Genomic DNA, 26,612 nt, shown 5'->3' with positions numbered 1-26,612 from the left:
AAAAAAAAAAAAAAAAAAAAAAAAGAAATTGCTTAAGTTTCAAATATTTGCAAATTTTCCAGATAATTTTCTGTTATTCTAGTTTAATTCTGCTGTGACCAAAGAATGTACTTATTAAATTCTTTTAAATTTGGCCAGGTGTGTTGGCTCATACCTATAATCCCAGCACTTTACAAGGCTGAGGCAGGAGGATTACTTGAGCCCAGGAGCTCAAGACCAGGCTGCGCAACACAGTGAGACCCTGTCACAATAAAGAAAGATAAAAAAAATTTTGAAATAAAAAACATATAAATTATTTACAATTTGTTAATCTTTTTTTCCCCCAGAAAATAGTTCTTGGGGAATGTTCCATGTACACTTGAAAAAAAATGCATATTCAATTATTTTGAGATGAAATATTCCATAGTGTCTATTAGGTCAAACTGATATTGTTGTTCAGGTCTTCTGTATTCTTACTAATATTCTGCCTTCTCATTCCATCAATTACTGAGGGAGGAATGTTGTGGATTTGTATATTTCTCCCTTCAGTTCTATTACATTTTGCTTTGTGTATCTGGAAACACCATGATCAGATGCACACACATTTAGGGTTGTTATATTTTCTTGGTAAATTGACACTTTCATTATTATATATGTCCCTTTTTATCCCTGGTAACATTTGTTGCTCTGAAGTCTATTTTGTTTGATATTAATATAGCCATTTCAGCTTTCTTTTTATTACTGTTTGCATGGTATATCTTTTTCATTCTTTTCATAAAGACGTGTTTATCTATGTCTTTATATTTAAAGTAGGTTTCTTTGTATTTAAAGTATGTTTGTGGACAGCATGTAATTGGATCTTGTTTTTTAATCCAATCTGGCGATCTCTATCTTTTAATTGTTATGTAGAGGTCATTTACGATTAATGTAGTTATTGATATGGTTGTATTTAGGTCTACCATTTTATTTTCTGTTTGTCCCCTATTTTTTATTATTTTGTTTCAACTTTCCTGGCTTCTTTTGGAATACTTGGATATTTTTCGTATGTCATTAAAATATTTTTTGCTATTGTAATTTATCTATATGTTCGGCTCTAGTTTAGTTGTTGCTCTAGGGACCACAATATACATATATAACTCTTCACAATCTACTTAGGGTTAACACTGTACCATTTCACCATTTCAAATGTAATATAGAAGTCTTAAAAACAAATAGGTTTGCCAGGTGCAGTGGCTCATGCCTATTATCCTAGCACTTTGGAGGCCAAGGCGGGCGGATCACCTGAGGTCAGGAGTTTGAGACCAGCCTGGCCAACATGCTGAAACCCCATTTCTACTAAAAATACAAAAATTAGCCGGGCATGGTGGCAGGCACCTGTAATCCGAGCTACTCAGGAGGCTGAGGCAGGAGAATCGCTTGAACCTGGGAGGCAGAGGTTGCAGTGAGCTGAGATCACGCCATTGCACTCCAACCTGGGGAACAAGAGCTAGACTTCACCTCAAGAAAAACAAAAACAAAAAACAAATAGGTTTATCTCCCTCCACTGACCTTTCCGTTATAGTTATTATATGTATTTCATCTATCAACATTGGTAAACCTATCAAACAATGTTATAAAAAAATTTTTTCAACAGTAATAAGCCAGGCACAGTAGCTCATGCCTGTATTTGCAACACTTTGGGAGGCTGAGACAAGAGAATTGCTTGAGCTCAGGAGTTCGAGACCAGCTGGGCAACCTAGCAAGGCCCCATCTCTACAACAAAAATAAAGAAAATTGGTGGAGTGTGGTGGTGCATGCCAGTAGTTCCAGTTACACAAGAGGTTGAGGTGGAAGGATCACTTGAACCCAGGAGTTCGAGGTGGAAGTGAGCTATGATCACACCACTACACTCCAGCCTGTCCAGCCTGGGTGACCGAGCAAGACCCTGTCAAAAAACAAAACAAACAAACAAACAAAAAACACCAATAATAAATACTTTAAAGAACTTAAGAAGATTAGGGGATAAACGGTAAATATAGCCTTTTAAATTTATCCAGATAATTACCATTTCTGTTGCTCTTAATTTCTAAAGATCTGGGTTTATCTCTGCCATTGTTTTAAACTAAATAACTTTGTTTAGCTTTTTTTTTTTTTTCAATAAGTCTGCTGGTGACAGATTCTCTCGGTTTTCCTTCATCTGATAATCTATTTTGCATCCTTCTTGAAGGATGTTTTCACTGGATATAGATTTCTGGGTTGACAATTCTTTTAGTGCTGTGAAGATGTTGTACTACTTTCTTCTGGCCTCCATGTCTTCTATTGAGAAATCTGCGTTCAGATAGTCATTCTTTGTACGGAAGAAAATACAAGAATGTGTCCTTTTCTCTAGCTGCTTTCAAGATTTTTAAATTTGTCTTTGGTTTTCAGCAGTTTGGTTATATATGTTTATGTGTGATTTTCTTTGAGTTTAACATATTTGAGATGTGCACAGTTTCACGAATCTATAAATTTATGTCTTTTACCAAATTTGGGGTGTTAGTGGCCATTATTTTCTCAACTATTTTTTCTCCACCAGTCTCTCTTCTCTTCTGGGAGTCCAGTGACATGGAATCTTAGGCCTTATGATATTGTTCCATAGGTCCCTGAGACTGTTCATTGTTTTCAACCTATTTTCTCTGTTTTTTCAGATAGAATAATTTCTATTGATCTATATTCAAGTTCACTGACTCTTCCTTCTGTCACCCCCATTCTGCTATGAGCTTATCCAATCAATTTTTAATTTCAGATATTGTATTTTTCAGTTCTAAAATTTCCATTTGGTTCTTTTTTAATAGTTTCTATATCTCTGCTGAGAACAACTATTGCAATCCATTTCAAGTTATAACAGCCACTTTAAAATCTTTTATAATTCCAACATCTAAGTCATCTTAGAGTTGGTATCTGTTGATTGTATCTTTCCTTGAGGATTGGTCACATTTTTATGGGTTGTCGCCCCACCACCCCATCTTTAGTTTTGCTTTCTGTGGTTTCAGTTATTTGCACTCAATAACAGTTGAAAATATTAAATGGAAAATTCCAGAAATAATTCATAAGTTTTAAATTGCACACCATTCTGAATAGTGTGATTAAATATCACAGTGACCCATTCTCTCCTGCCTGGGATGTAAATCATCACTTTGTCTGGTGTATCTCGGCTGTGTATGCTATCTACCCTTTAGTCGCTTAGTAACCATCTTGGTTATCAGATCAACTGTTGCAATATCACAGTGTTTGTGTTCAAGTAACTCTTATTTTACTTAACATTGGCCCCAAAGTGCAAAGTAGTGATGCTGTTATAATTGTTCTATTACTAGCTATTGTTGTTAATCTCTTATTGTAACTAATGTATAAATTAAGCTTTATAATAGGTATGTATGTATAGAACAAAACATAATATGTAAAAGGTTTGGTACTATCTGCAGTTTCAGATGTCCAGTAGGGATCTTGGAGCTTATCCCCCGTAGATAAGGGGAGACTACCATATTCATATGTTGAGTAATTTCGGATTGTGTCCTGGACATTGTGAATATTATATTGTATAGACTCTGGGTCCTGCTATAATCATCTGTAGAATGTTGATTGTGTTGTTATTGTTGTTTCAGGAGGCAATGAACCAACTTAAGTTCAGATTCTAAGCTCTGTCTCACTTTCTGTGGGTGGTGGTTCTAATCTTAGTGAAAAACCACGAGAAAAGAGAAAAAATGGGAAAATCGTCCTATGGAGATGACTTCTCTAAATTTTAAATCACCTGTATCATTTGCCTTCTTTTGTCTAACTTTCACAGAGTTGTTATTTAATTGTGTTTTGTATTTTTGTCCAGTGTTTTCAGGTGTATTCAGTAGGAGAGGTAGGGCTATAATGGATTTACTCCATGTTGGCCAGAATTTGAACCTCCTGCTCAGTTTCTTTTGATTTGCTGGAGTTTAAAAAAGCTAGGAGAAATGAAGCTCTGAAGCACAGTGAAGACAGTGATAGTGGCATTAAGAAAACAGCAAATATTTCTCTCTTGTTTGGAATCCTGTTCAGAGGTCAAGGCATTCCTTCTAAATTGTGGTAACCAAGCCAACATTACTACTTCTACTTTTTGGATGAGAACACTCAGGAAGAGCTTGCCATTTGCCTGTTTGATCTCAGATCAAATCCCTTGACCTTCTCTTGCTCTGTATTATCAGGCCCTGACCATCGCAAACTACATTTTCAAATTTCTTGAAAATACGCTTTTAATTAGATTCTGCCAGTGGGAGGCACTGGCTTGAATTTGGAGGGCAGGAAAAGGGAAGAAGCCAGAGCATGTCTACAGCCTCTGCTTTGGGCAGCACTCCCAGCAAGGGCAGTGTTCCCTCTGTGCTTCTGGCTTTCTAGATACCCTCTTCCTCCATGTTCCTGCTAGGCTGCCCTGGTTCCTCAGCTCCTCCCCTTGTCCCTCCACACTAGAGGTAGTAACGGTCTCCTATTGTGCCACATCTTTGAGTGGTCTCAAACCCCATTTGCACTTTCATCTCATCCAACATTTAATGAACATTTCCCCAATTAAATTGCTTTCTGTTTTTTTTAATTTTAAAAAATTTGAGATGAAGTCTCACTATGTTGTCCAGGCTGGTCCTGGGCTCAAGCAAGCCTCCCAAAGAGTGAGTCACTGCACCTAGCTTTTTTTTTTTTTTTTTTAGTGATAATTTCTCGCTCTGCCACCCAGGCTGGAGTGCAGTGGTATGATCATAGTTCACTGCAGCCTTGAACTTCTGGGTTCAAGGGATCCTCCTGCCTCGGCCTCCCAAGTAGTTGGGACTACAGGCATGCACCACTACTCTTGGCTTTTCTTTTTTTTTTTTTCTTTTTTTTTCTTTTTTTTTTTGAGAGATGGGGGTCTCCCTATGTTGTCCTACCTGGTTTTGAACTCCTGGCCTCAAGAGATTCTCCTGCCTTAGCCTCCCAAAGTGCTGGGATTACAGGCATGAGTGACTGCATCTGGCCCAATTAAATTCTTGCTACAGGGATAGACTGCTTATCTGGACTCAGACTGACACAGTCCATATGAGAGGGCAACTGAACAAAAGCTGTAGCTCAAGTCTCCTGATTCAAATGTCAGTGTCTTCCCACTGCCCTACTCTTGACAGGAAGGGAACATCAGAGGAAACAGACTCCCTTCTGGCCAACTAGGAGGGCAATGCTCTGATCTACATTGCACAGTATTTTACAGGAATGTTAAAAAATATGTTGTTCACCAGGAGTTCAAGACCAGCCTGGCCAACATGGCAAAACCCCATCTCTACAAAAAATACAAAAATTAGATGGACGTGTTGGCACACACTTGTAATTCCAGCTACTAGGGAGGCTGAGACATGAGAATCTCTTAAACCCAGGAGGCGGAAATGTGTGTGTGTGTGTGTGTGTGTGTGTGTGTGTATGAAATATATAAATATATTTCATATATTTTCTAGGAAAGTCATCTTATATGCATGGGCATCTTCCTTTCGTGTTAATACAGCACATTATCCATTGGAACATCAACCCTTCCTCACTGATATCCTTACTCCTCCCATATGTTCTGTTAGACCAGGTGGCAGGTAAGTCTTAGAAAACTGAAGTGACTTCAGGAAGACCCAGCAGAGCAGGAGATAAGTGAACAAGAACCAGGGCTGTGGCTGGGGTGAGGACTCCCGCTGATGTGGTCAGTGGGGTGCCAAAGATAGAAGATAGGATGGCTTCACCCCCAGAGCAAACCATGGGTCATGAAATCCTGTGGTATCTGAGAGGGATGAGAGGTTTGCCAGCTTCCCAAGGCCATAAGGCTGAAAAGTGGCAGAAGAGGGACAGAGAAAAGTTCTTGGCAGTCTCCACAAGTTGGTGCAAGGACCAAGCTGGAGCTGGGGCCACAGACAAGGGAAGAGAGCACCTCACCCAGTCATGAGAGCCATCCGCCAGTCCAGGACAGCAGGGCAGCATTTCTTGGTCTTTGAATTGCCATAGGCTTATGAGACAAAAATGAAAGCACAGCCAGCATCCTCTGCCACAAAAGACCTTTAATGGCTTCCTATTTATTATTATTTTGTTCATTTGTTAGAGTTGAATAAACTATAATAATTTGTCTGACATAAGAATGCCACAGGTATAACAGATAAACCTGGCAGGTGGTCCAGGAATGAGAGTGTCACAAAATAATCACTCAACACAAGGGCCACAGACCTGCAGATTCTTCCCAGCCATCCCTCACTCCTGCCCCAGGACACAATCCATGCAGGCCCCCATTCCATAGGAAGAGGCAGGTGCCACAGCATCTGTGGCTAGACCTTAACACGGAGCAGAGATGCCCGGGAAGACGGCACTTCCTATGCTCGTTCCCAAGTGCTCTCCTCATCTGCCATGCAGGTCAGGACCACGCCCCGAGTTTGTGAGGCACCCACTTCTTATACCCACCACCTCATATGACCACCTATCATACCCAACTCTCCTATGACCCTTGCAATTGTCCCAGTGAGGTGGGAAGACCCTGGCACTAGCCTCATTTTACACACAGGGAAACTAAGGACACACTCAGACCTAATGTAATACACTCATGTCATGCGCTTGCTGTGCCCTGAGCTTCACATTTTCACCTAGAATTCCTTGGGAGGTGGGGGTGGGGGGCAGGGCAGGCAGGACTTTGTACCAAGGGCTGATCCAGGTCTCACTAAAGTGTACAGGATTCCTGGGGGAATCCTGCCCTCAAAGGAGGGACTTTTGTCATAAAATCCTCCCTGAGTCTGTCTTTTATGTGAGCCAAGATTTCCATCCATCTGGCTCTGTGTAAAGATGAATTTAACCCTAGGCTCTCTCTCTCCATCACACTGCTTCTCCTGCTGTCCCCTGGGCCTGGGCCAGGAAAGTGGGGTGCCAGACAGGGGTGCAGACACAAGTCCTAGGTGTGGGATTGAGCCTGTTTCCTTGCTGCAGAGCTCCCCATGCCTCATGGGCCAATATCAGGGTCAAGACCCATCCCCACTGAGCACCAGGCCCCTGTTCAAATCAAACGTTGGCCAGAGCTTCAGAGTGGGTTGGCTAGAAAAACCATCAACTATGTACGCGCGCGCGCGCGCGCGTGTGTGTGTGTGTGTGTGTGTGTGTCAGGTTCCAACACAAAGACACTTTGTACTGGAATGCTGGAGCCATTCCAACATGAGCAGCAAGAATAGAACCTGTGCTGGCTGGTCTAAGATCAAACCTGGAGATGGTGGTTTGAAGGTTTTCTTCAAAGAAAGCTTGAAAATGAAATCTCAGTAGGCAAGACAAATAAAAGCAGAGTTGTTCTGGTGGAGGTGGAAATGGGAGGAAGGCTGGAAACTTATCCTTTGCCTCCACTCCCATCTTCCCACCTTAGCATCCCCTGGCAAAGCTCTGTGGAATACCAGGGGTTCCGCAGCACCTGGTTTGAAAATCACTGTATCAGTGTCTACAAACCATGGGCCCCACAGACCTGTGCTTTGACTTCCCTTTTGGGGTGACGAGTTGGGAGTGTGATGGGGGGAGGATGTTTCCCCTTCAACAGGGCCTCTCTTTGAAGCCACTGTGCAGTGACCCTCTGGGGAAGTGATAGAGGTGGGGATCCTGCAACTTTAGTCCAGAAGGGATGGCAGAAGTGATGGAGCTGCCTGGGCCGGGAAGACACACCAGGCCCAATGCAGGCCATATAGATGAGGGTTCAGGAGTCTCTTTTGGTCCTTTTGAGTTTAAAAAACATACGTATCAGAACAGGCATAGGCCTGCGTCCATGAGACCCTGTAAGAGTGTAAGACTGGGACCTAAACCCTTCCTCCTGGATGGGTGGGGAACAACCAGGCCCCAGTGACTGGCAGGAGAGAAGCTGCCGCTCTGGACTGCTGGCGCCACTGGGGGATGCATCCGCTGTGGCTCAGCTCTCAGGGCAAAAGGCTTAGGTTTTCCCTGGGCCTGAAACCCTCCCAATGTCACTGAGAAGCTGTGGTGGCTCCAGCTGATCCTGCAAGAGGCCTTACACTTTCAAGGGAAGGAACAGGCAATTTCTATTTCTCCTTGCCCTTAGATTTTCTGCAAATGGGGGGCTGGTGGCTCTCTTTAACCTGGGGTCAGAGCTAAGGCCCCTTGGCCTCTGTGGGGTTCTGACAGATGGGAGATGTGAGTGACTCCAGGCCTATGAGGGTCCAAGATGTCCGCCTCCACCACTCACTGACAATATCCACGTCTTCCCTCTGTGTCCTGGTTGATGGGACCACTATTTTTGGGCATAATATTCCTTAATCGTGTCTAAATTTCCCGCTCCGCTAGGTCATCAAAGCCAAATTAGCTGTATCTCATTCTGGTTGACATCTACCTAAGTGAGAAGCAGGGCAAGTGATGAAGACTGGTGGGGAGGGCTTCTCCCGCAGCAAACTTCCTGTGTGACCTTGGGCCATCCCTGCAGTGGCAGGGCCACACCCATGCAGCCATTTTCAACTTAGAGCCCTGACCGCTGACTTTCGTCTCATCTGGGCCTCATAACAATTCCTGCGTCAGGAAGGGAAAGGATTACAATCCCATTTTACAGTTAGGGAAACTGAGCCCCAGAGGTTAAGTAGCTTGCCCAAGTCCCCCAGGTGGTTGGTGACAGCCAGGACTGAGAGGTGGCATTGGGGACTTCCAGGACAGAATTCCTTTTACTGCACCACGTAGGAACCAGCTTGTCAGGAACTCTCCCACAAAACCAACAGCCAGGTGAACCCACTCTAGCAGGGCTGAGCTTTGACGCTGAGGTGCAGCCAAATAACTCAGTCCTTATCTTCATGGGGACTGAACTCTTCCCCTGGGTGGAATGCTGAGGAGGTCCAGCTGGCCCTCTGCTCGGTGGGTTTTCACCAGGCCATGCTCTTCCTTCCTGTCAAGACTGGTGTCCACACGCCACCCACAGGGTGCACTACAAAGTCCCGGTGACGGACGGCTTGGCAAGCGCAGGCCCCAAATGCTTGGCACAGAAACCACCAGTACTGTGGGCTGGTGCCTGGGGCCTAGTGAGGCTCCGCCACCCCTAGTTTCACTTCAAGGTCTCACCTGGACGGAATGACTCCAGAAGGGAAAGGGGCCCTGCAGAGAAGCACTCGCTTGGCCATGTTTGGGGGCTGGGAGGTGCTGCCTGGAGTTGACCAGAAGCTTGGAAACATGACCTGGTGCTTCCTCTCCAGGAAGAAGCTGAAGGAAACACTTTGGTCTGTGTGTCCCTCAAGGCTGCAGCACATGGCCAAGGGGAAAGGGGTGCTAAAATCCAACCTGTGTGTCACTCACAAAGCTATGCATTCTAGTGTGGGTCTGAATCACCTGGAAAGGGCACTGTCTTCTAACTCACATCAAGGTACGATAGGGACCAGCAGCCACCAGGAGCCCTGAAGGCAATTGTCCTCTATTACCTCCCCCTACAACATTCCCCTGACTGTGGGCTTCCTGAGGATGGGGGCTGGGACTGACCCATCTCTGTGTCTCCCGTACTTGGCATAGAGCCGAGTTATCAGCAAAGGATGGTAGGCTGAATTCAACTACGTTTGGCCATTGCCTTGTACAGTCCTGGCTCAAGGAGAAAAACAAAAAAAAGATAGTGCTCTGACCCTTCCCTGCAGCTGGAGAAATTTGCTAAACAACACTGGGCTAAACCCAAAAGGGTGAGTGTGATGTTGAGGTGGAGGCTCGGGAAACCAGCCTGACAAAACTTTTCCATGCATGCGTTAGGGATAGGGGAAGAGGTTTGCAGGAAAGAGGTCATTCCAAACACTAAAGGGTCTTGTGTCAGCCCCAAATGTTTCAGAAGACACGGGGAGGGGGGTGTGTATGTTTGCCATGCACTGCTCCAGCATTTCATTAGCTCTGTGCCTGCCCGGATGAGGTACAGCCTGCCCAGCAAGCTCTAGGAGGGGCTGGATGCCTGGGAGACCGGGGAGTAAGACTGCCCCTAGCTGACTTGGTTCTGGTCTGGGGAGGGGTGGCTTAGGTTGAGTGGTCATGAGCCTCAGAAGTCGCACTGCCAGGCTTGTGAAACAGGTGATTTCACCGTGGGAAATAAGTCGCACTGCCTGCTCCCAAGAGGTGCTGGACTGGAAAGGACTGAGATGCCACTTGCGTAAGATTTTTTTGTCTCCCTTTTCAGACAAGTATGGGACAGAGATGGAAGGGAGCAGAAACTGAGAAGAGAGCCCTTGTCCTGCTAATCAATATATTTGTTTGGGTAAACCTCAGGGTGTCTGCATCCACAGGGGGCAGTGAGGTACTGCAGGCCCTATCACAAGCCCCTCAGCCAAGCCTCAGCAAAGACATGCTCTGTCCCTCCTTGGGCAACTCAGGCTAGCTATGGCCACAGCCTGACATCAATCCCTTCCCAGTCCTAGGCAGGGGGTGAAGTTGAGGGGAGTTGGTGCTCCCTAGGGCCCTGCCACCTCTGAGGTCCAGTAAAACCACTCTGGAGGCAGAGAGACCAGGCAGCAGCTCTGGATCCACCCACCAGACCAGGAGCGCTAATATTCCCAAATTCTTGGTGGCCAGAGCTAGGAAGGCCCATTGTGATCATCTGGTCAAACTCCTTGCTTTCCCAAGTGAGAAACTGAGGCCCAGAGTGGGGAAGGAACTTGCCCAAAGTCACACAGTAAGTTATTCTCAAAGGCCAGGCAAAGAGGGTAACTCCTAACACTCATACCTCATCTCCCATCTGGCTTCTTGCCCCAGGAATTGCCCTAGGTCTCAATCACGCCAACACCAGCCAATGCATACTGGGTACCCATGGACACTGGGAGCTACTGGAGGTCATCAACTCCCCAAGAAAAGAAGGGGCTTATTTGCTACCCAGCAGCCTCCTTCCCTTTGGGTGAGGATATCTCCATGGATGCTGCCACCTTCTGGGATAGGACCCCCTTTGACTGTGGCATGGTGGCCTCAGGCACACTCTCCCAGTCTGCAGGTTCAGTCCAGCCCTGGAGAATGGCAGGGGGAAGCGGGAGGATACTAGTGGCCTCAGCCCCCGACTAGACCCCCATCCTCACTTCCTGCATGACCATGTGAAGTCCACAAGGAAGGGACATAAGGCAGACTCTCCTCTCCCCCCCACCCTGCCTCCATCTCCCAGCGGCCCACTTCGGGAACCCGCATCAAGAGCTTCAGCTAACTCTGCTGTGGGCTGGTGCTTGCTGAAGACCCCCTCCCTCCCTTCCTCTGCTTTTCTCTCTGCATATCTCTAGACAGGCCCATGCACTTGAAATACAAGGTAGCTAAGATGTCACATCCTGACAGTACTGAAATATACTTTGTTGAGTCCACACAGCTAGCCTCAGCCTAGGTAACTGCTGGTAAGAAAGTCACTCCAGTTGCTTTTCTCTACTCCTGTGGTCTACAAACTTTCACCAACGTCACTATCAGACACAGAGGGACATCGGGTGGGGAGGAGGGTGAAGGCAGAAGGTCTTTGGTGGGTCAGAACTTCAAAAAGGCACTGAGAATCTGTCCACAGGTCTGCCCCTCCCAGCCAGAAGGAGGTGGCCTTCAATGCGGTCATCTTTTAGCTGCCAGAACTTTGTTAACCACCTGGGACTGTGGACATCTTCTCTCGTGTCTTGAGCCCTCATCCCCATCCCTCCAAGCCCTCATGCCCACCACACCGTGTCCTGCATGCCCCATCCTCCCCTGTCTGCTCCCCATCTCAAGTCCAATTCCAAGGCCAGAACCCTGGTAGCTTTTCCGGGAGACAGCATGAAAAGGAGGGGAGTGGAGAGGCAATGGCAGAGATGCGGTGGAGCTGGTGTGCTGTGGTCCTGTTGGCATGGTGACGTGGGGCCAATCCTGAGGTCAGAGGTTCATCACCGTGATCTGGAAGGCCACGGGTCCCCCTGGTAGAAACTGGAAGAACAAAGGGGAAAAGAAACCAGAACGGGAAGAAGACGAATAAGCATCCGAGCGCATGAGAGTGGAGCCGGAGCCACGTGGAGGCAGGGCCGGCCCGTCTATCTGTTGTTGAGCTGTGGAGAGCCAGTACCGTCCTCCTCTTCCTCCTTGTCATCCTTCATGCCTTTCAGTCTCTGGCGGGCAAAGTCCTCAAATACAATGTCGTCATCACTAGTGGGAGAGACAAGGAAAATGTGGCATGTTTGCAGGGGGGAGGGAGAGTAGGCTTATCCAGAGGCCTGGCCAGAGGTGACTCAGAGTGTGGCTCTGGGGCCGGGGAGAGAACCACCCTCTCTGAGGGCTCTGGCCTCGGGGGCTGACTATGAGCAGAAAGGCCTATCTGGCAGGCACATGTGGATGCCACCTGTGGCAGTAGGGACAGTCACATCAGGACTCAGGCCAGTCATGGAAGGGGCAGAGAGGGGCATGAATTTGACTCTTGTGCCTAAGGGTTAGAAAAGTAACCCGGTTCTTTAGGAGGTCGGGGGAGCAGTGTGGCTCTGTAGCCCAAGGAAGGACTTATTCCCACTGTGAGAGGCCAGGCCACCAGTAGTTGTTTCACAGCATGTTCTGAATCCCCCAAGAATAAGACTGGTAAACCCCACCCCACCACCCAGAAAACTACCCTTATGAAGCATTCCCGTTTCTGGACAGGAAGGAGTAGTTTGGCTTAATGGAAGAGAAGACCATGGAGAACCTTTCTCCCAGGAAGTGTCAGCTCAGATTCTACCATGGGGGATCCCACACACGAGAAGGCTGGGGTAGGAGGATGTGAATCTAAATAGGGGAGTAGAGGACCTGTTCGTGAGGAAAGGGGAGGCTTAAGTGGGGTTTCAGGACTAAGGACTGCCTTTAAGAACAGCGAGTTCCCTTCTACCATGAAACATGTCCACTTAGGACCATGCAGGGGTCCATCCAAGTCCCCTGCCCAACAGGGTTCAGCCAGTGCATGGGACATCCTCATGGGGTGACTTGAGACTCCCACACCCCAGATTTCTCCTGGGGGACAAGGGAAGATTGGCTTTGGAGCTGGAGCAAGAAAACCGCTTGGCCCTGGAGGTGGTTCTCGCAGTCGGCCCAGGTCCTCCCCCTCTGGCCACTGTCCGGTGACTCGATGGCCTTTGACCGCAGGGAAATCCACATCAGTTGGTCCTCAGGAGTCAGAAGCAACAAGATCCCCAGTCCCCTGCCCACCCCACAGCCTGATTCCACTGGTTGGCGTGGGCAGGACAGGAGAGCCGAGCCCAGGGCCATGGACCAGCCCTGTGTGAGCCGAGCAGGCGCTGTGGATGGACGAACAGACTGACGGACGGACGTGCAAGGACGAGGGAGGAAGACAGACCCCACCAAGGCAGGAGGAAGAGGAACAGGCACGGAGGGTCCTTCAAGTCACATGCAGGCAAGCGGGTTGCTGAAGAGGCGAGCAGAGGCAGCTCTCAGCAGACGGGGTTAGGCCAGCGGCTCCTCAGGGGTTAATAAGCATATATGCAAATGACCCTCTCCGCCCCGCCCACCCACAGCCCGCCCCGTCCCCGGATGTCTGCAGGCAGGGTTCGGCTTACTTTGTGTCAAGTTCTATGAGATTGGTATCTACTGGCGTCTGGTTCTCTGGAACTAAACACAGGGCGGGTGGGTAGAGTGTCCAGGGGTTAGTTAGTGAGTGGATGAGCACGGGGCGAGTAGGCACAGGCCCCCACCCTGGGACAACCAGACTAACATGAGGAGTGCAAAAGAAAAAGGGGAATGGAGAGGGGGGAGGACTCATTCCTGGTACTGAAACACCCCAAAGCATCTGAAAGGCAGGGAGGAGGGCACCAGGAGGGCCCCAATCCCCACTGCAGCCCCAGAAGAACAGAAAATCCTCTAACTTCTGTTTCTTTTGGCAGGTCTCCAACATGACTTACCTTAATTCCTAGCATGTATGACATTTACCAACTCTAAGACAATCTTTTTTTTTTTTTGAGACGGAGTCTTGCTCTGTCGCCCCGGCTGGAGTGCAGTGGCGCAATCTCGGCTCACTGCAAGCTCCGCCTCCGGGGTTCACGCCATTCTCCTGCCTCAGCCTCTCGAGTAGCTGGGACTACAGGCGCCCGCCACCTCGCCCGGCTAATTTTTTTGTATTTTAGTAGAGATGGGGTTTCACTGTGTTAGCCAGGATGGTCTTGATCTCCTGACCTCGTGATCCACCCGCCTTGGCCTCCCAAAGTGCTGGGATTACAGGAGTGAGCCACCGTGCCCAACCAGACAATCTTTTTTATATTTTCCTTCACATTTTAACATCTCCGAACTTGGAGTGCGTCTTACCGTCGATGGCACTGCAGTTTAACCATGGAAGCTTTTTCCTAATCATACCTACTATAATGTTGTCTCTCTTCACTGAAAGTCTCAGATTCAGTGAAATATGACCAATCTGCTATCACTTGAAAAACATGACAGGCCGGGCGCGGTAGCTCACGCCTGTACTCCCAGCACTTTGGGAGGTTGAGGCAGGCAGATCACCTGAGGTCAGGAGTTTGAGACCCACCTGGCCAACACGGTAAAACCCCATCTCTACTAAAAATACAAAAATCAGCCAGGTGTGGTGGCAGCCGCCTGTAATCTCAGCTACTTGGGAGGCTGAAGCAGGAGAATCTCTTGAGCCTGGGAGGCAGAGGTTGCAGTGAGCTAAGATCCACTCCAGCCTGGGCAACAGAGTGAGACTGTCTCAAAACCAAAAAAAAAAAGAAGAAGAAAAACATGACAATAGTGTGTCCAGCGGTCATCTTATCCAAGCAACCCCTTCCCCTACTTCCAAACGGGATCCAGCCCATGCCTAGGTGCAAGATAGAGGCTCAAAGCATGGTCAATGAGTTCCCTCCTCCACTCCTGGTCTCCCTCTCCCATGGGGAACAGGAGCCACGCCTCACTGTGTCCTGATTGGGTCAGAAGCAAATCGAGTTCTGGATCCCACAAAAGATGTGGGGACCTGAGAAAAGGGTGACTGGACTGAGGGCAAACCTGGGGGGGGGTAGGTTACAGGGTCACATGGCAGCTGCTGGAGAATCCCTACCCCAGAGACCCACAGATTCTGCTCACCTTCCCGATGCAGGGGTTCCTCTTTGGGCTTGGGGTGCATTAGGGTGAAAGGCAGTTCCACAGCCACATCACTGAAACAGAGACCCAGACCCAGTAAGCCTTGAGCAGACTCGCAGGCTGTGAGACTCGATGTCAATGCCCTGTCAGGGAGGACTGCGAAGGGTTTTACCATCAGAGGAGGTAGATCCAAAAGATGCCCTCCAGCCCCAGTTCTGCCGCTCGGAGCCTCGGTCTGCCTGGGAGCTGGACGAGGAGACTTCCTCTGGCTCCAAAAAGAAATGGAAGCCTCCCCTTTCCTGAGAAGGCTCCCTGGGTTCCCATGGGCTGGGAGGAGGCCCATGGGTGGGAAAGGGTTGCCCAGGGCAGCATCCATCATGGTCACTGCGGGGCTCCAGAGGTGCCCTGGGACCCTGCCCACCTCAAATCACCACAGCCACCCTCACCTCCCCTGACACTGCCCTTCCCAAATTCCAGGTTGGAACTCCTCCCACACTCATACCATCCCATCTCCCAACACCTCCAGGGCACTCTTGTAAAAGTGCTCAGGTGACCCTAGCACCCCTGCAATCTGGATGAAGCACTGTGGAGGTCAGTTTAGTCAGGTTTAGGATGGCCCCAGGGCCCAAGTCTGTCCACGCTGTGGGGATGCAGGGGAAAGCAGTCGGGAAGACCCAGCCACCAGCCAGTGCTTCTGATGGGGCTTTCTCTGTACTTGGCCCTGATGGACAGAATAAGAGCAAATATTCACATGGTACTGACCCTGTGCCAAGGATTACTGTAAGCCCCTTCCATAGAGTAACTCATTTAATCCTCGCAACAACCCTATTATTATCCCCAATGTACAGACTGGGACATTGAGGCATGAGGAGATTAAAATCTTGCCCAAGGTCATACAGCTATTAATGATAATAGCAGATTCTGGCTCCATAGCCACACCCTTGATCACTGTGTGACAGTAGCAGAATTGAGACAAACAAAAGCAACCCTGAAGGCTCCTCTCGGCTTGGGGTGGCATCACCCTAGGAGACCCCCCAACTGCGAGTACCTACAGGCACAAGCCACATCTTACTGATCTTTTTGTCCAGAGCCCAGTTGGGAAAGAGGAAGGGACAGGGAATGGAGTGGTCAGAGGCACAAGCCATGCAATTAGAAAGGTCTGTTCCACCAGCCTCACCACTCGCTGGTACAGCACTTTCTAGCTTTGAGTCTCACTGAGCTCCACATGGAAACGGGGATAACAACAGGTTCTAGACAGCCTGTCTTCTAGAACCACTGAACTTCTGGGAGATGAGGCAGCTAAAGGGCTGAGTTACACTGTGAAGCTTGACCAGGCACAGTGGCTCAAGACTGTAATCCCAGCACTTTGGGAGGCCAAAGTGGGCAGATCCCTTGAGCTCAGGAGTTCGAGACCAGCCTGGGCAACATGGTGAGACACTGCCCCCACCACCCATCTCTACTAAAAATATAAAAATTAGGCCGGGCACGGTGGCTCACGCCTGTAATCCCAGCACTTTGGGAGGCTGAGGCAAGTGGATCATGAAGTCAGGAATTCAAGACCAGCCTGGCCAAGATGGTGAAATACTGTCTCTACTAAAAATACAAAAATTAGCCAGGCATAGTGGCAGGTGCCTGTAATTCCAGCTACTTGGGAGGCTGAGGGAGAGAACTGCTTGAACCCAGGAGGCGGAGGTTGCAGTGAGCCAAGATCGCGCCACTGCACTCCAGCCTGGCCGACAGAGCGAGACTCTGTCTAAAAAAAAAAAAAAAAAAAAAAAAATACAAAAATTAGCTGGGCATAGTAGAGCACACCTGTAGTCCCAGTTACTTAGGAGGCTGAGTTGGGAGGATGGCTTCCGCCCAGGAGGCAGAGGAGGTTACAGTGAACCAAGTTTGTGCCACTGCACTCCAGACTGGGCAATAGAGTCAGACCTTGTCTCAAAAAGAATAAAAAAATCAAATACAAATGTGAAGCTTGTGCCTGCCAGAATCATTACTTCCCCTCAGTGGGAACCTGGGGGTTTTACAAGGCTGTCAGAGCTATTTGGCCTTTTTTTCTTCTTTTTTTTTTTCCTTTTGCTTTGGGGCTTGCTTCAGAATGGAGCTAGTGGAAGACTGGGTTTGCCAACATTTTAGTGGAAGAATCTGGATCTTAACCTTCTACTGGACCAGGAACGATAAGGTCAGGGGCCACATCTGATTCCTCTCTGGGACTCTGGCACTCAGCACTAGCCTGGACACAAGCCCGGGTTGAGGAAATCTTTGCTGAATTATATGGAACTGAATTGAACTGAACGAATTTCACATGTCAAATTAGTCTAAGATTTCTTAGGATGAGCCACACTGCCATCTTGTGACAGGAGGAGGCCAAACTGCTATGTTTGGGGTACATGGATTTTTGGAATGTAAGTGCATCCAGCTGGCTGCAAGGAAACCTTGTTTACAAAATAGGATCTCCTAAGGACCTCTCCTTAGCAACACTCAGCCAGCAGTTCATCCTCACTAGTGTAGAAGTTTGAAAGTCATGAAGTCTGCATTTCTCCAAAAGCTCCTATAATTCAGGTGATCAGCAATTCAAACTGCTCTCTTGGGGGCCATTCCCTGTATCAATGTAATCAGGCTTTGCTCTCTGTAAAGGTCCCTGTCACTCGGGTGGGATGGAAGAGCAAGGTGAGGTTTGTTAAAGAGAAATTGTGTCTCCCAGCTCACACCTGAACCTCGCAATCTGAAATGTCCACTAGGATTCCTTCCAACCCAGTGCCCTGTGATTCTGGTCAGTCAAGCCAATGGGCTCCAGGCCCTCCAGGAAGGTGGGTGAACCAGGTGGAAGGGAGGAATTTACCTGGATGCAAGATCTCCCAACAGGCTGGGTGGGTCAGAGGAGGCAGGAGAAGTGGTCAGGAGAGAGTTCAGAGAGGAAGAAAACAAAAAGCACATTCATTCACCACTTCTGCTATCCCCCGGATAGAGAAGACCCATGGGACACGCTCCCACCCACCCCCCTGCACAGCCCTGACTGCTCTTTCAGGGATACACTGAAATGGCATTAGCCCTGCCCCAAGGGACTGGGATCCAGACCCAGCTCAGCAAACCCCCTGAACCCCAGGATCCTCATCTGTAAAGGCAGTGTAAAAATTAACCCCAGTGCTGCCTGCCCCAAGGGAGGCTGGGCTATCTAAAGGCAGAGGGAAGGACTCCGGGGTTGCCAAGAATGTTTGAGGGACTGCAGATCCTGAAAGGTCACCAGACACAGGATTTGGGATTTGTAATTTTGAGATGTCCTATTATATAAGGTCAGGATTACACACTGCCACTGCCAAGAGGCATTCTTCTAATAATCAAGGAGACCCAATGTCTAATGGGATTTAGCTTTTCAATCTTTTCTTTTTTTTTTTTTTTTTTTTTGAGACGGAGTCTCGCTGTGTCGCCCAGGGTGGAGTGCAGTGGCCGGATCTCAGCTCACTGCAAGCTCCGCCTCCCGGGTTCACGCCATTCTCCTGCCTCAGCCTCCCGAGTAGCTGGGACCACAGGCACCCGCCACCTCACCCGGCTAGTTTTTTGTATTTTTTACTGGAGACGGGGTTTCACCGTGTTAGCCAGGATGTTCTCGATCTCCTGACCTCGCGATCCACCCGTCTCGGCCTCCCAAAGTGCTGGGATTACAGGCTTGAGCCACCGCGCCCGGCACTTTTCAATCTTTTCATAGAAATTTATGAATTAAGTTACAAAAAGGAAACGTAGTTGTTTTTTCTTCTTCTCCCCAAGCTTCCACCAAACTATGCTCCAGGGCAGGGAAGTCTGGTCCACCGCTATGACCCCAGCCCATGACCTGAGTTAGGGGAGGAGATTTCAGGCAACGTTTAGGGCACTGTTTGGGCCTCTGTTTCACCATCTGTAAAAAGGCAAAGCTGACTAGCTAGTAAATCCGCAATCCAGCTCCGGGTTCTGTAGCTGTTTCCTCGGAAAATTAGCTTGGGCATGCATGGGGGTGGGTGCTATGCCCACAGTGTGATGAGGAGATTGCACCCCTGGGCACCCCACAGCATAGACTCTGAGGACGCCGTCCCCTGGGCATGGCCAATCCTCAGTGTGAGCCCAGACCCAGGATAGAGAAGGAGAAGGAGGAGAGAAAGAGATGGCCGGGGGAAAGAGGGGCTGAGAGCCAAGGAAGGAAGAGAGGAAAAGCGGGCAGGGGAGGAGAAAGAGGAACAGAAGGGACAGGAGGTTCCTCTTCCAAGGTGGATGCAGCTAAAATGGCTGCAAATAGGCAGAATGGGGCAGGGGCCTGTGGGCATCTGTGACGCTCCCCTCTGCACGCCAGGGTCTTGGGCTTGGCTAGAGCACTCACCCGCCCCGAGACACTACCAGCTTTACTTTCACTTTGTAGGAAACAATGATCCCCAGGATCTCACGGTTGGCGCCTTCCCTCAACCTGCAAAGTGACACAGGGGAGCCGGTTCAGGGGCCTTGCCAGGTGGGCGAGACACCTCAGGGGTGGGTGTGCTGGGGGGCAGTGGCCATCCATCCCCCATTTGGCTGGCCACTCCAGCTACCATGTCCAATAAAGTGCAGTGGAGGTGAGGAAGGTGAGCAGTGCCCTTAGGTAGCAGGGACCCAGAGCCCCGGTCCCAAGTCTGGCTGTGAGACTCGCTCGCTGTGTGGCCGTTGGCCCTTCTCCCTGCCCAGGTCAGCATGCCCGCAGTGAGGGCCGGGCTCCTCCTCCCCTCAGATGGATTCTGCTTCTCTCAGCAACACATGGGCAGAAAGGGCCACACATGGAGTTCACAGAGGGCCAGGCAGCTTGGGTGGGGTGGGGGCCGTCAGAGAAAGACTTCTCCACAGAAGTGGTGCCTCAGCTGGGTCTTGAAGGTGGATAGGGTGTGAGCCAGTGTGGAGACAGGGCAAAAAGCTTCAGATAAGTGGGAGGCTGTGCAGGGGCTGCTGAAGAGAGCTGAGAGAGTCTGTGCTGGGAGTAGTGGCTGCTCTAGACACAGGCCAAAGCCCCAGTGAAGGACCACTTTCGCAAGAGGGCAAGATGGCATCCCCTTAGCCAGGGCTCTGCTGGAGCAGAGTAGCCTAGAGGCATCCAGGATGACTGTGCAGCAGGAGTGACCAGATGCCCTGGGACTGCTGACTTGGGGGGGCACCCCATGTTGGGTCTAACCCAGCTCACCACCCTGGTCTCTCCTCAGGGACACCCCATCTGACTGAAGGCATTACGTCAGAAGCTGCCACCTCTTGCAGGAAGCCTTCCCAGGTTGCCCTCCCCCAGGCATGGTAGCAGAGCCCAGCACTGCCTGAGTGAGCTGGCCTAGTGGTCCATCTTATTCTCAGTCACCCCTGGGTAGGAATGGGAGTAAGGAGGCAGCTTCCCTGACAAGTCAAGCACCTGAGGACAGGCTCTGACAAGGCTGTGGAGAGGGTAGCCTGAGCTTTGTCTTTGAACTGGGGGGACCAAGGAGGGTGTGGCCCCATCAGGAAAGGTACACTAGGAGCCCAGGACTAGGAGGGCAGGTCCTCACAAGGTGCTAGAGGCCAAGTTCGTGTCTTCATGCTTGAGCTTCCCGTCCAAGGCGAGGCCTCGCTTCTCTCGGTTATTGGCTAGGAAGGGGGTCAGTGTGTAGACCTTGCAGAACGTCGAGCTGGGTGCCACAGTGTCACTGGGAAGAAGGGAAGCAGCTGTGGAGATGGCCCTCCCCAGAGCCAACCCCAGCCCTGATCTCCAGCCCAGCAGAATATCTAGTCTGGGCGTGCTCCAGGTCTCCCTCTTCCAACCTCTGTTCCCCAGATGCACAGACCACTTGGGCCAGCCCAGCTCAGGCAAGGAGAACCACTCACATTCAAAAGAGGCACATCTATATTCTACGCACAAACAGGACTGAATCTGGGGTATTCTAAAAGATTGTCCGAGTCAAGCAGCACGGCGCTGAAAAGCATATACATTTAAAAAATTACAGCTGGCCGGGCACAGTGGCTCACGCCTATAATCCCAGGACTTTGGGAGGCTGAGGTGGGTGGATCACCTGAGGTCAGGAGTTTGAGACCAGCATGGCCAACATGACGAAATCCCATCTCTACTAAAAATACAAAAAATTAGCCGGGTGTGGTGGCAGGCGTCTGTAGTCCCAGCTACTTGGGAGACTGAGGCAGGAGAATGGCATGAACCCGGGAGGCAAAGCTTGCAGTGAGCCAAGACTCCATCTCAAAAAATAATAATAATAATAAATTACAGCCACAGCCGGCACAGTTGCTTATGCCTATAATCCCAGGAACTTGAGAGGCTGACAGGAGGACTGCTTGAGGCCAGGAGTTTGAGACCAGCCTGGGCAACATAGCAAGACCCCATCTCTACATAAAATTTTAAATATTAGCCTGATATGGTGGCACACACCTGTAGTCCTAGCTACTTGGGAGGCTGAGGCAGGACGATCACTTGAGCCCAGGAGTTCGAGGCTAGCTGTAGTGAGCCATGATCATACCACTGCATTCCAGCCTGAGCAACAGAGTGAAACTCTGTCTCTAAACATTTTAATTTGATTTGATTTTTTTATTTCATTTAAATTTTATTTTATTTTATTTTATTTTTTTGAGACAGAGTCTCGCTCTGTCGCCCACGCTACAGTACAGTGGTGTGATCCTGGCTCACTGGAACCTCCACCTCCCAGGTTCAAGCAATTCTCCTACTTCAGCCTCTCAAGTAGTTGGGATTACGGGTGCACACCACCATGCCCAACTAATTTTTGTATTTTTAGTAGAGATGGGGTTTTGCCATGTTGGCCAGGATGGTCTCAAACTCCTGACCTCAAGTGATCCGCCTTCTTCAGCCTCCCAAAGTGCTGGGATTATAGGCATAAGCACCAGCCCTGTCTCTAAACAAATTTTAAAAAGAAAAAATTATAGCTACACACAAACCATAAATGAAGCTATCTGGGCACCCATATACCCATCATATAGGCTTAACAATTAAAACGTTACTTGCTTGATCACATCCATCATATATAGGGCGTTTTTGACTGTCCAATTTTTACTTGCTTTTGCTCTGTCCCCCACTCTTTCCAATGAGAGAGCTGTCATGCAGCATAGTGAACAAGCCTTGGAGTCGGACGACCTGTGTTCCAGCCCCAGCTTTGCTGCTTGCTAGCTTGCAAGTCACATCTCTCTGAGCCACTTCCTCCTCTACATACTGGGGCAGCAGCAACCCCAGCCCCACAGTGCTTCCTGAGAAGTAAACAAGTCTGTGAATGCAAATGCCTCCCCAGCCATCCCTGCTGGTATTCGTTATGCAGACGCTGGCACCATCTGCAGTGGTTGGGATTTTCTACTCTTTAGGGATTATATGTTACTCTGGTTCTAGATCACTTCACTTTACCATCAGGAATCTATGCCTCATAGCTCTGATTTTTTTGAAAAAAATCAACAGTGGATATGAAAAATATCCAATAACCAGAGAATGCTTGATCTAATCATAGCATGTTCACCTATAGGACATTAAAAACTATTTCAAAGGCCATGTAGTAACATTTTTAAAATGTTTTAAGTTACAAGAAATACCGATTGGAATTATATATAAACAAATACACATATACATGTAAAATTATATCGGGTGTAATTGCCCCAAGAAATTACTTGCAGGGCCAGAAAAAAAAAAAAAAAAAAAAAAAAAAATGTGTGTCTTTGAATGGGAGCATTTACTTCCTTTAGGCAAGTAAAGATGTTTCACTTGAGATCTCTCCTCTTGCCTCAGCTGCCAACAAGCTTGGGACAAAGTTCAGTCCATGCTCAACCGTAGTAGTTCTCCTCAAACCTGGATTTTGTGTGTGTGTGTAATTATTCTCTACACTCCCCCACACAACCCCTTTCACCCAATGAGCTGGATTACCCCTTTATCAGACAAGAGCTGTGTACCTAGTGCCTTACCCACTTTGCCCTGGCTACCAGAAAGTTCAAGAACAAAGTATTTCCCTTCAACCTAGGTTTCTTGTACAACGTAATTATCTTCTCTCCACAACCCCAATCCCCTTACATTCATTAGCTCTTGTTTTGTCATTCTAGTTTTAGTGGTTCTCTTCCTTGACTGCAGCATGCACTTTCTTGCAGCTAAATCAGGTGGATGGTTCCTAAAAGGCTCTTCAGGATCATCTACTCTGAGTGGCAAGGAAGTCTGAGGCCCAGCCCTCTGCCAGGTGTAGAAGAGCCACCTGGACCTGTAATGGGACACCTAGAGCTTCTCTTTTTCCCACCCAATCCCACACGCCCAAGGCCAGACTTGTGCCCACTTACTCAGCCTCTTCCATGGCAACAGGGCACTTGTACTGAGCTGTGTTGAAAAGGCAGATGTCTGCATACTGGCGCACTAGGGAGGGAGAGGAATCGAGGTGGAGTGAGTCAGGAATGCAGTTCCCATGGAGTCTCACAGGCGACCCGGCTTGGGGATATCAGCCCCAGGCAATGGCCAGAGGCCACCAGTGGGGACTTCTGCATGAGACCACCCCTGTCTTCCATCCAAAGGGTAGCCCCAAACACATCCCTTTCCTTCCATAACCAAAGCCTTCCCCTCAAGGACAGCTTTGCCCAAAACCCAAGAAACTGAAGAGGTGGCTTAAAGAGCAAGCTCATTACCTGGCCAATAAGCAGCCTGCCTTACCCGACTCAAAAGCTTTGCCCTGTGGCTCAGAGCAGGCCCCAGGTTTCAGTGGCTATTTTTTATACAAGGCTGTTAACAAGGGGAGATCCTTCAGCCACTCCCAGCCCTTGGGAAGACTGCCTCTTGCTGTCCCCTAAGCTGACCCTCTGCCTGGGGTACCTGAGATCTTGATCTTCTTCACCGTCTTGTTGGTGTTATTGGTGACGTGGACATTGACACTGATGGGTTCTCCATGGTAATAGATCTGGGGGGCATAAGAAGGGATGGAGTTGGCTGGGAGGACAGCAAGGTTCTAGGGAAAGGGGAGGGAGAAAAGCCCCCACGCTATCTTTTGGGGTTCCCCAGACCTTGGGCAGACCTTCAGAAGGGTCTGCTGCTCCCTTCTGAAGTCCATCACATCCCTCAGGTTCATGCCCCCTCTGCCACTCCTTTAGGCCCAAGAGATTTCTCTGAATCCCCCAAGGCATTGCGACATTTGCCCCAAGTTCATCAGCCACTTCCCACTGCTGCTAAGGTGGCACGAAAGCCACCAAGCACATTAGCCTTCAGTTCCCTGGTGGGACCCTTGAAAGATAATAGAATTGGAAGGTGATAGTCCTGGGCTCCAGCCCTGGCTTGGCTACCAGTAATCGCGACAAAAATAACAACAGTAACACTGATGATGATGAAAGCAGCGTAACCGTGGGTAGGTTAAGCCTCAGAGTCTCCCTCTGTGCAATAAAGGGGTTGGACTAGGTGATGTCTGAAGTCTCTGCCAGCTCTAAATTCTGTCCATGGAAGGATCTGGAAGAAGCAAGGAAAGGTGAGGAGGGGCGGACCAGCTCACTGAGGGAGCCAGCTCTGAATCCCCACAAAAGGCCTCAACCTACATCTTGCCCCAAGGCACTTCCCTTCAGCCATGCCCCGAGAGAGGGGGGGTGCCCACACGTTGAGGAGGGGCTAGCCCGAGCTCACAGCAGGCATCAGTCATCTGGGTTTGATTCAGAGCTTGAGGGGAGGCCCTTCCTTCAGCAGGGCTTGTCACCCTGATGCTCAGGGTTTGGCAGGGAGGTCACAGCCCCCCACCGTACCCCCTCTGCAATGCTGGTTGACCTTCAGCACTTGGCCTGAGGCAGGCAGCTGGTGGAGGTGTGGGGGAGATGTCCAGGACCTTCGGGAGGGTCTGCTCCTCCCTTCTGAAGTCCATCACATCCCTCAGATTCACGCTCCCTCTGCCACTCCTTTAGGCCCAAGAGGCTTCTCCAAATCCCCCAGGAGAGGTCTCAGATTCCCTGAGCCCTGTGGTCCTTGGGCTGGGGGTAGAAGCTCCTACTGAGGCATCCCTGCAGGCCAGGAGAGAGCTGGGATCTGAGGCCCAGGCCCTGGTGGAGCAGCCCCCACCCCTGCCCAGTTTGAGCCTCCTACCTCCTTATCCAGGGAGGCCTCTAGGTGCAAGGGCTTGTCCGACATGAGGAACTGCCTGGTGGTCTCGGCTGTGGGCTGGGGGCCAGGCCTCTCTGGGGCATATTGAACCTTCCGGATGACCAGACGCACAGAATTCCTAATGGGGATGGGCGGAGTGAAAGAGGACCAGGGTCACCTGCCTTCATCCCCTCTCCTTGCGAGCCTCACATCATTCTCCTGCTCAAGAGACTGGCATGGCTCTCCAATGCCTTAGAATCCAGTCAAACCGCAGAGATCAGCATAGGGGTCTGTCACTATCTGGCTCCATTCCATCCTCCCCTGTTTTACCCCAGAAGTGCCCTGTGGCCGCACTTCATTTGGGTCCTGGTACCCAGCAGGATGCTGAAACAGGGACTCCATTTTCACCTCCTGCTTCCCTATGTCACCAAATAGGTAACAATGTCACTTCCCGCCTCCCTATGTCACCTTACACAAATAGTGTCCCTCTGTCATCTATTTTGGTGACACAGGACACTATTTGTATAAGCTCTTTAAGGACAGAAATTTGTGTCTAAGGTGTCCACAACTGTACTCTCAGCACCTATGACTGTGCGTGCCATATAATAAACACATGCCAGATATATATTGTGTAAAACTATGCAGAGGGGACAGGGGTCCCAAGAAGAAATGGGGTTTGGGGAGGCGTTGGGGTTCAGGGAGGAGGTGTGGATTCAGTCAGGGGGATGCAAGTGAAGGGGACAAGCCCAGGGAGGGGAGAAGGCCCATGGATGAGAATGGCTCCACGAAGGTTACAGGGGATCAGGGAGCAAATGAGGAGCTGGTGAGGGAGGGGACTCGGTGAGGCCGTCTCTGAGGCGTGCTGGGAATGCTGCATCTCCATTGCTCAGATAATCTGCTTCCATTGCCTGGAACGCGGGAGCCAGGGTCAGACTCCCAGCTCTCCTCTTGCTAACTATGTGGCCTTGGGTACATTAACCTCTCTGCCTCCATTCCCTCATCTGTAAAGGGTGATGATAGAAGGACCTACCTCTTTTTTTGCTTTTTAAATTTTTATTTATTTATTTATTTTGAGGTGGAGTCTCACTCTGTTGCCCAGGCTGGAGTGCAGTGGTGCGATCTCAGCTCACTACAACCTCTGCCTCCCAGGTTCAAGCAATTCTCCTGCCTCAGTCTTCCGAGTAACTGGGATTACAGGCATGTGCCACCACACCTGCCTAATTTTTGTATTTTCAGTAGAGGTGGGGTTTCACCATGTTGGCCAGGCCGGTCTGGAACTCCTGGCCTCAAGCGATCTGCCCGCCTCGGCCTCCCAAAGCTCTGGGATTACAGGCGTGAGCCACCGCGCCTAGCCAGGACCTAATTCTTAGAGCTGCTGTGAGGATTAAATTAGTTCATACAACCCAGCACTGTGAATGGTGTCTGGCACCTAATCAGCCCTTGATAAATGATAGCTTCTATATCATTATTATTAGTAACTCCTTGGTGTGGATTTTAAATGTCCCATTGGTGGTAGGGTGAGAGGGGTGGCCCTCAATGTCACCTCCTCTTTCTTGTGCTTGCTAAGCCTCCTCCCACATCCCACAGCACTCTTTCT

At 49.4% G+C, this 26,612-nt stretch overlaps 1 protein-coding gene and 1 pseudogene across 6 annotated transcripts in view; both read right to left on the bottom strand.

The window, feature by feature from the left end:
* Positions 1-5,997: 5,997 nt before the first annotated feature.
* Positions 5,998-9,905, bottom strand: LOC108537633 (uncharacterized; annotated as a pseudogene). The gene has a single exon (XR_001887871.1). The product of XR_001887871.1 is annotated as an uncharacterized LOC108537633 (transcript).
* ARRB1 (arrestin beta 1) overlaps positions 6,000-26,612 on the bottom strand; it is a 102,489-nt gene continuing 81,876 nt past the window's right edge. For 2 of the 5 annotated variants that reach the window (XM_017885266.1, XM_017885267.1), the window contains exons 8-16: positions 25,019-25,154; positions 23,774-23,858; positions 23,251-23,323; positions 20,493-20,630; positions 19,319-19,402; positions 17,813-17,836; positions 14,974-15,044; positions 13,461-13,512; positions 6,000-12,069 (exon numbers count right to left, since the gene is read on the bottom strand). In XM_017885266.1, the coding sequence (XP_017740755.1) occupies positions 11,958-12,069; positions 13,461-13,512; positions 14,974-15,044; positions 17,813-17,836; positions 19,319-19,402; positions 20,493-20,630; positions 23,251-23,323; positions 23,774-23,858; positions 25,019-25,154 (775 nt within the window). In that variant the 3' untranslated portion in view covers positions 6,000-11,957. Of the gene's footprint in view, positions 12,070-13,460; positions 13,513-14,973; positions 15,045-15,142; positions 15,692-17,812; positions 17,837-19,318; positions 19,403-20,492; positions 20,631-23,250; positions 23,324-23,773; positions 23,859-25,018; positions 25,155-26,612 lie in introns of those variants that run through there. The other 3 variants (XR_001887870.1, XM_017885269.1, XM_017885270.1) reach the window with 3 other exon arrangements.

Source organism: Rhinopithecus bieti, unplaced genomic scaffold (genome assembly GCF_001698545.2).
Source record: "Rhinopithecus bieti isolate Rb0 unplaced genomic scaffold, ASM169854v2 scaffold_14549, whole genome shotgun sequence".
Taxonomy (NCBI): Eukaryota; Metazoa; Chordata; class Mammalia; order Primates; family Cercopithecidae; genus Rhinopithecus; species Rhinopithecus bieti.
The sequence above is the reverse complement of the archived record's forward strand: the minus strand, read 5'-3'. Positions and strand labels throughout refer to the sequence as shown.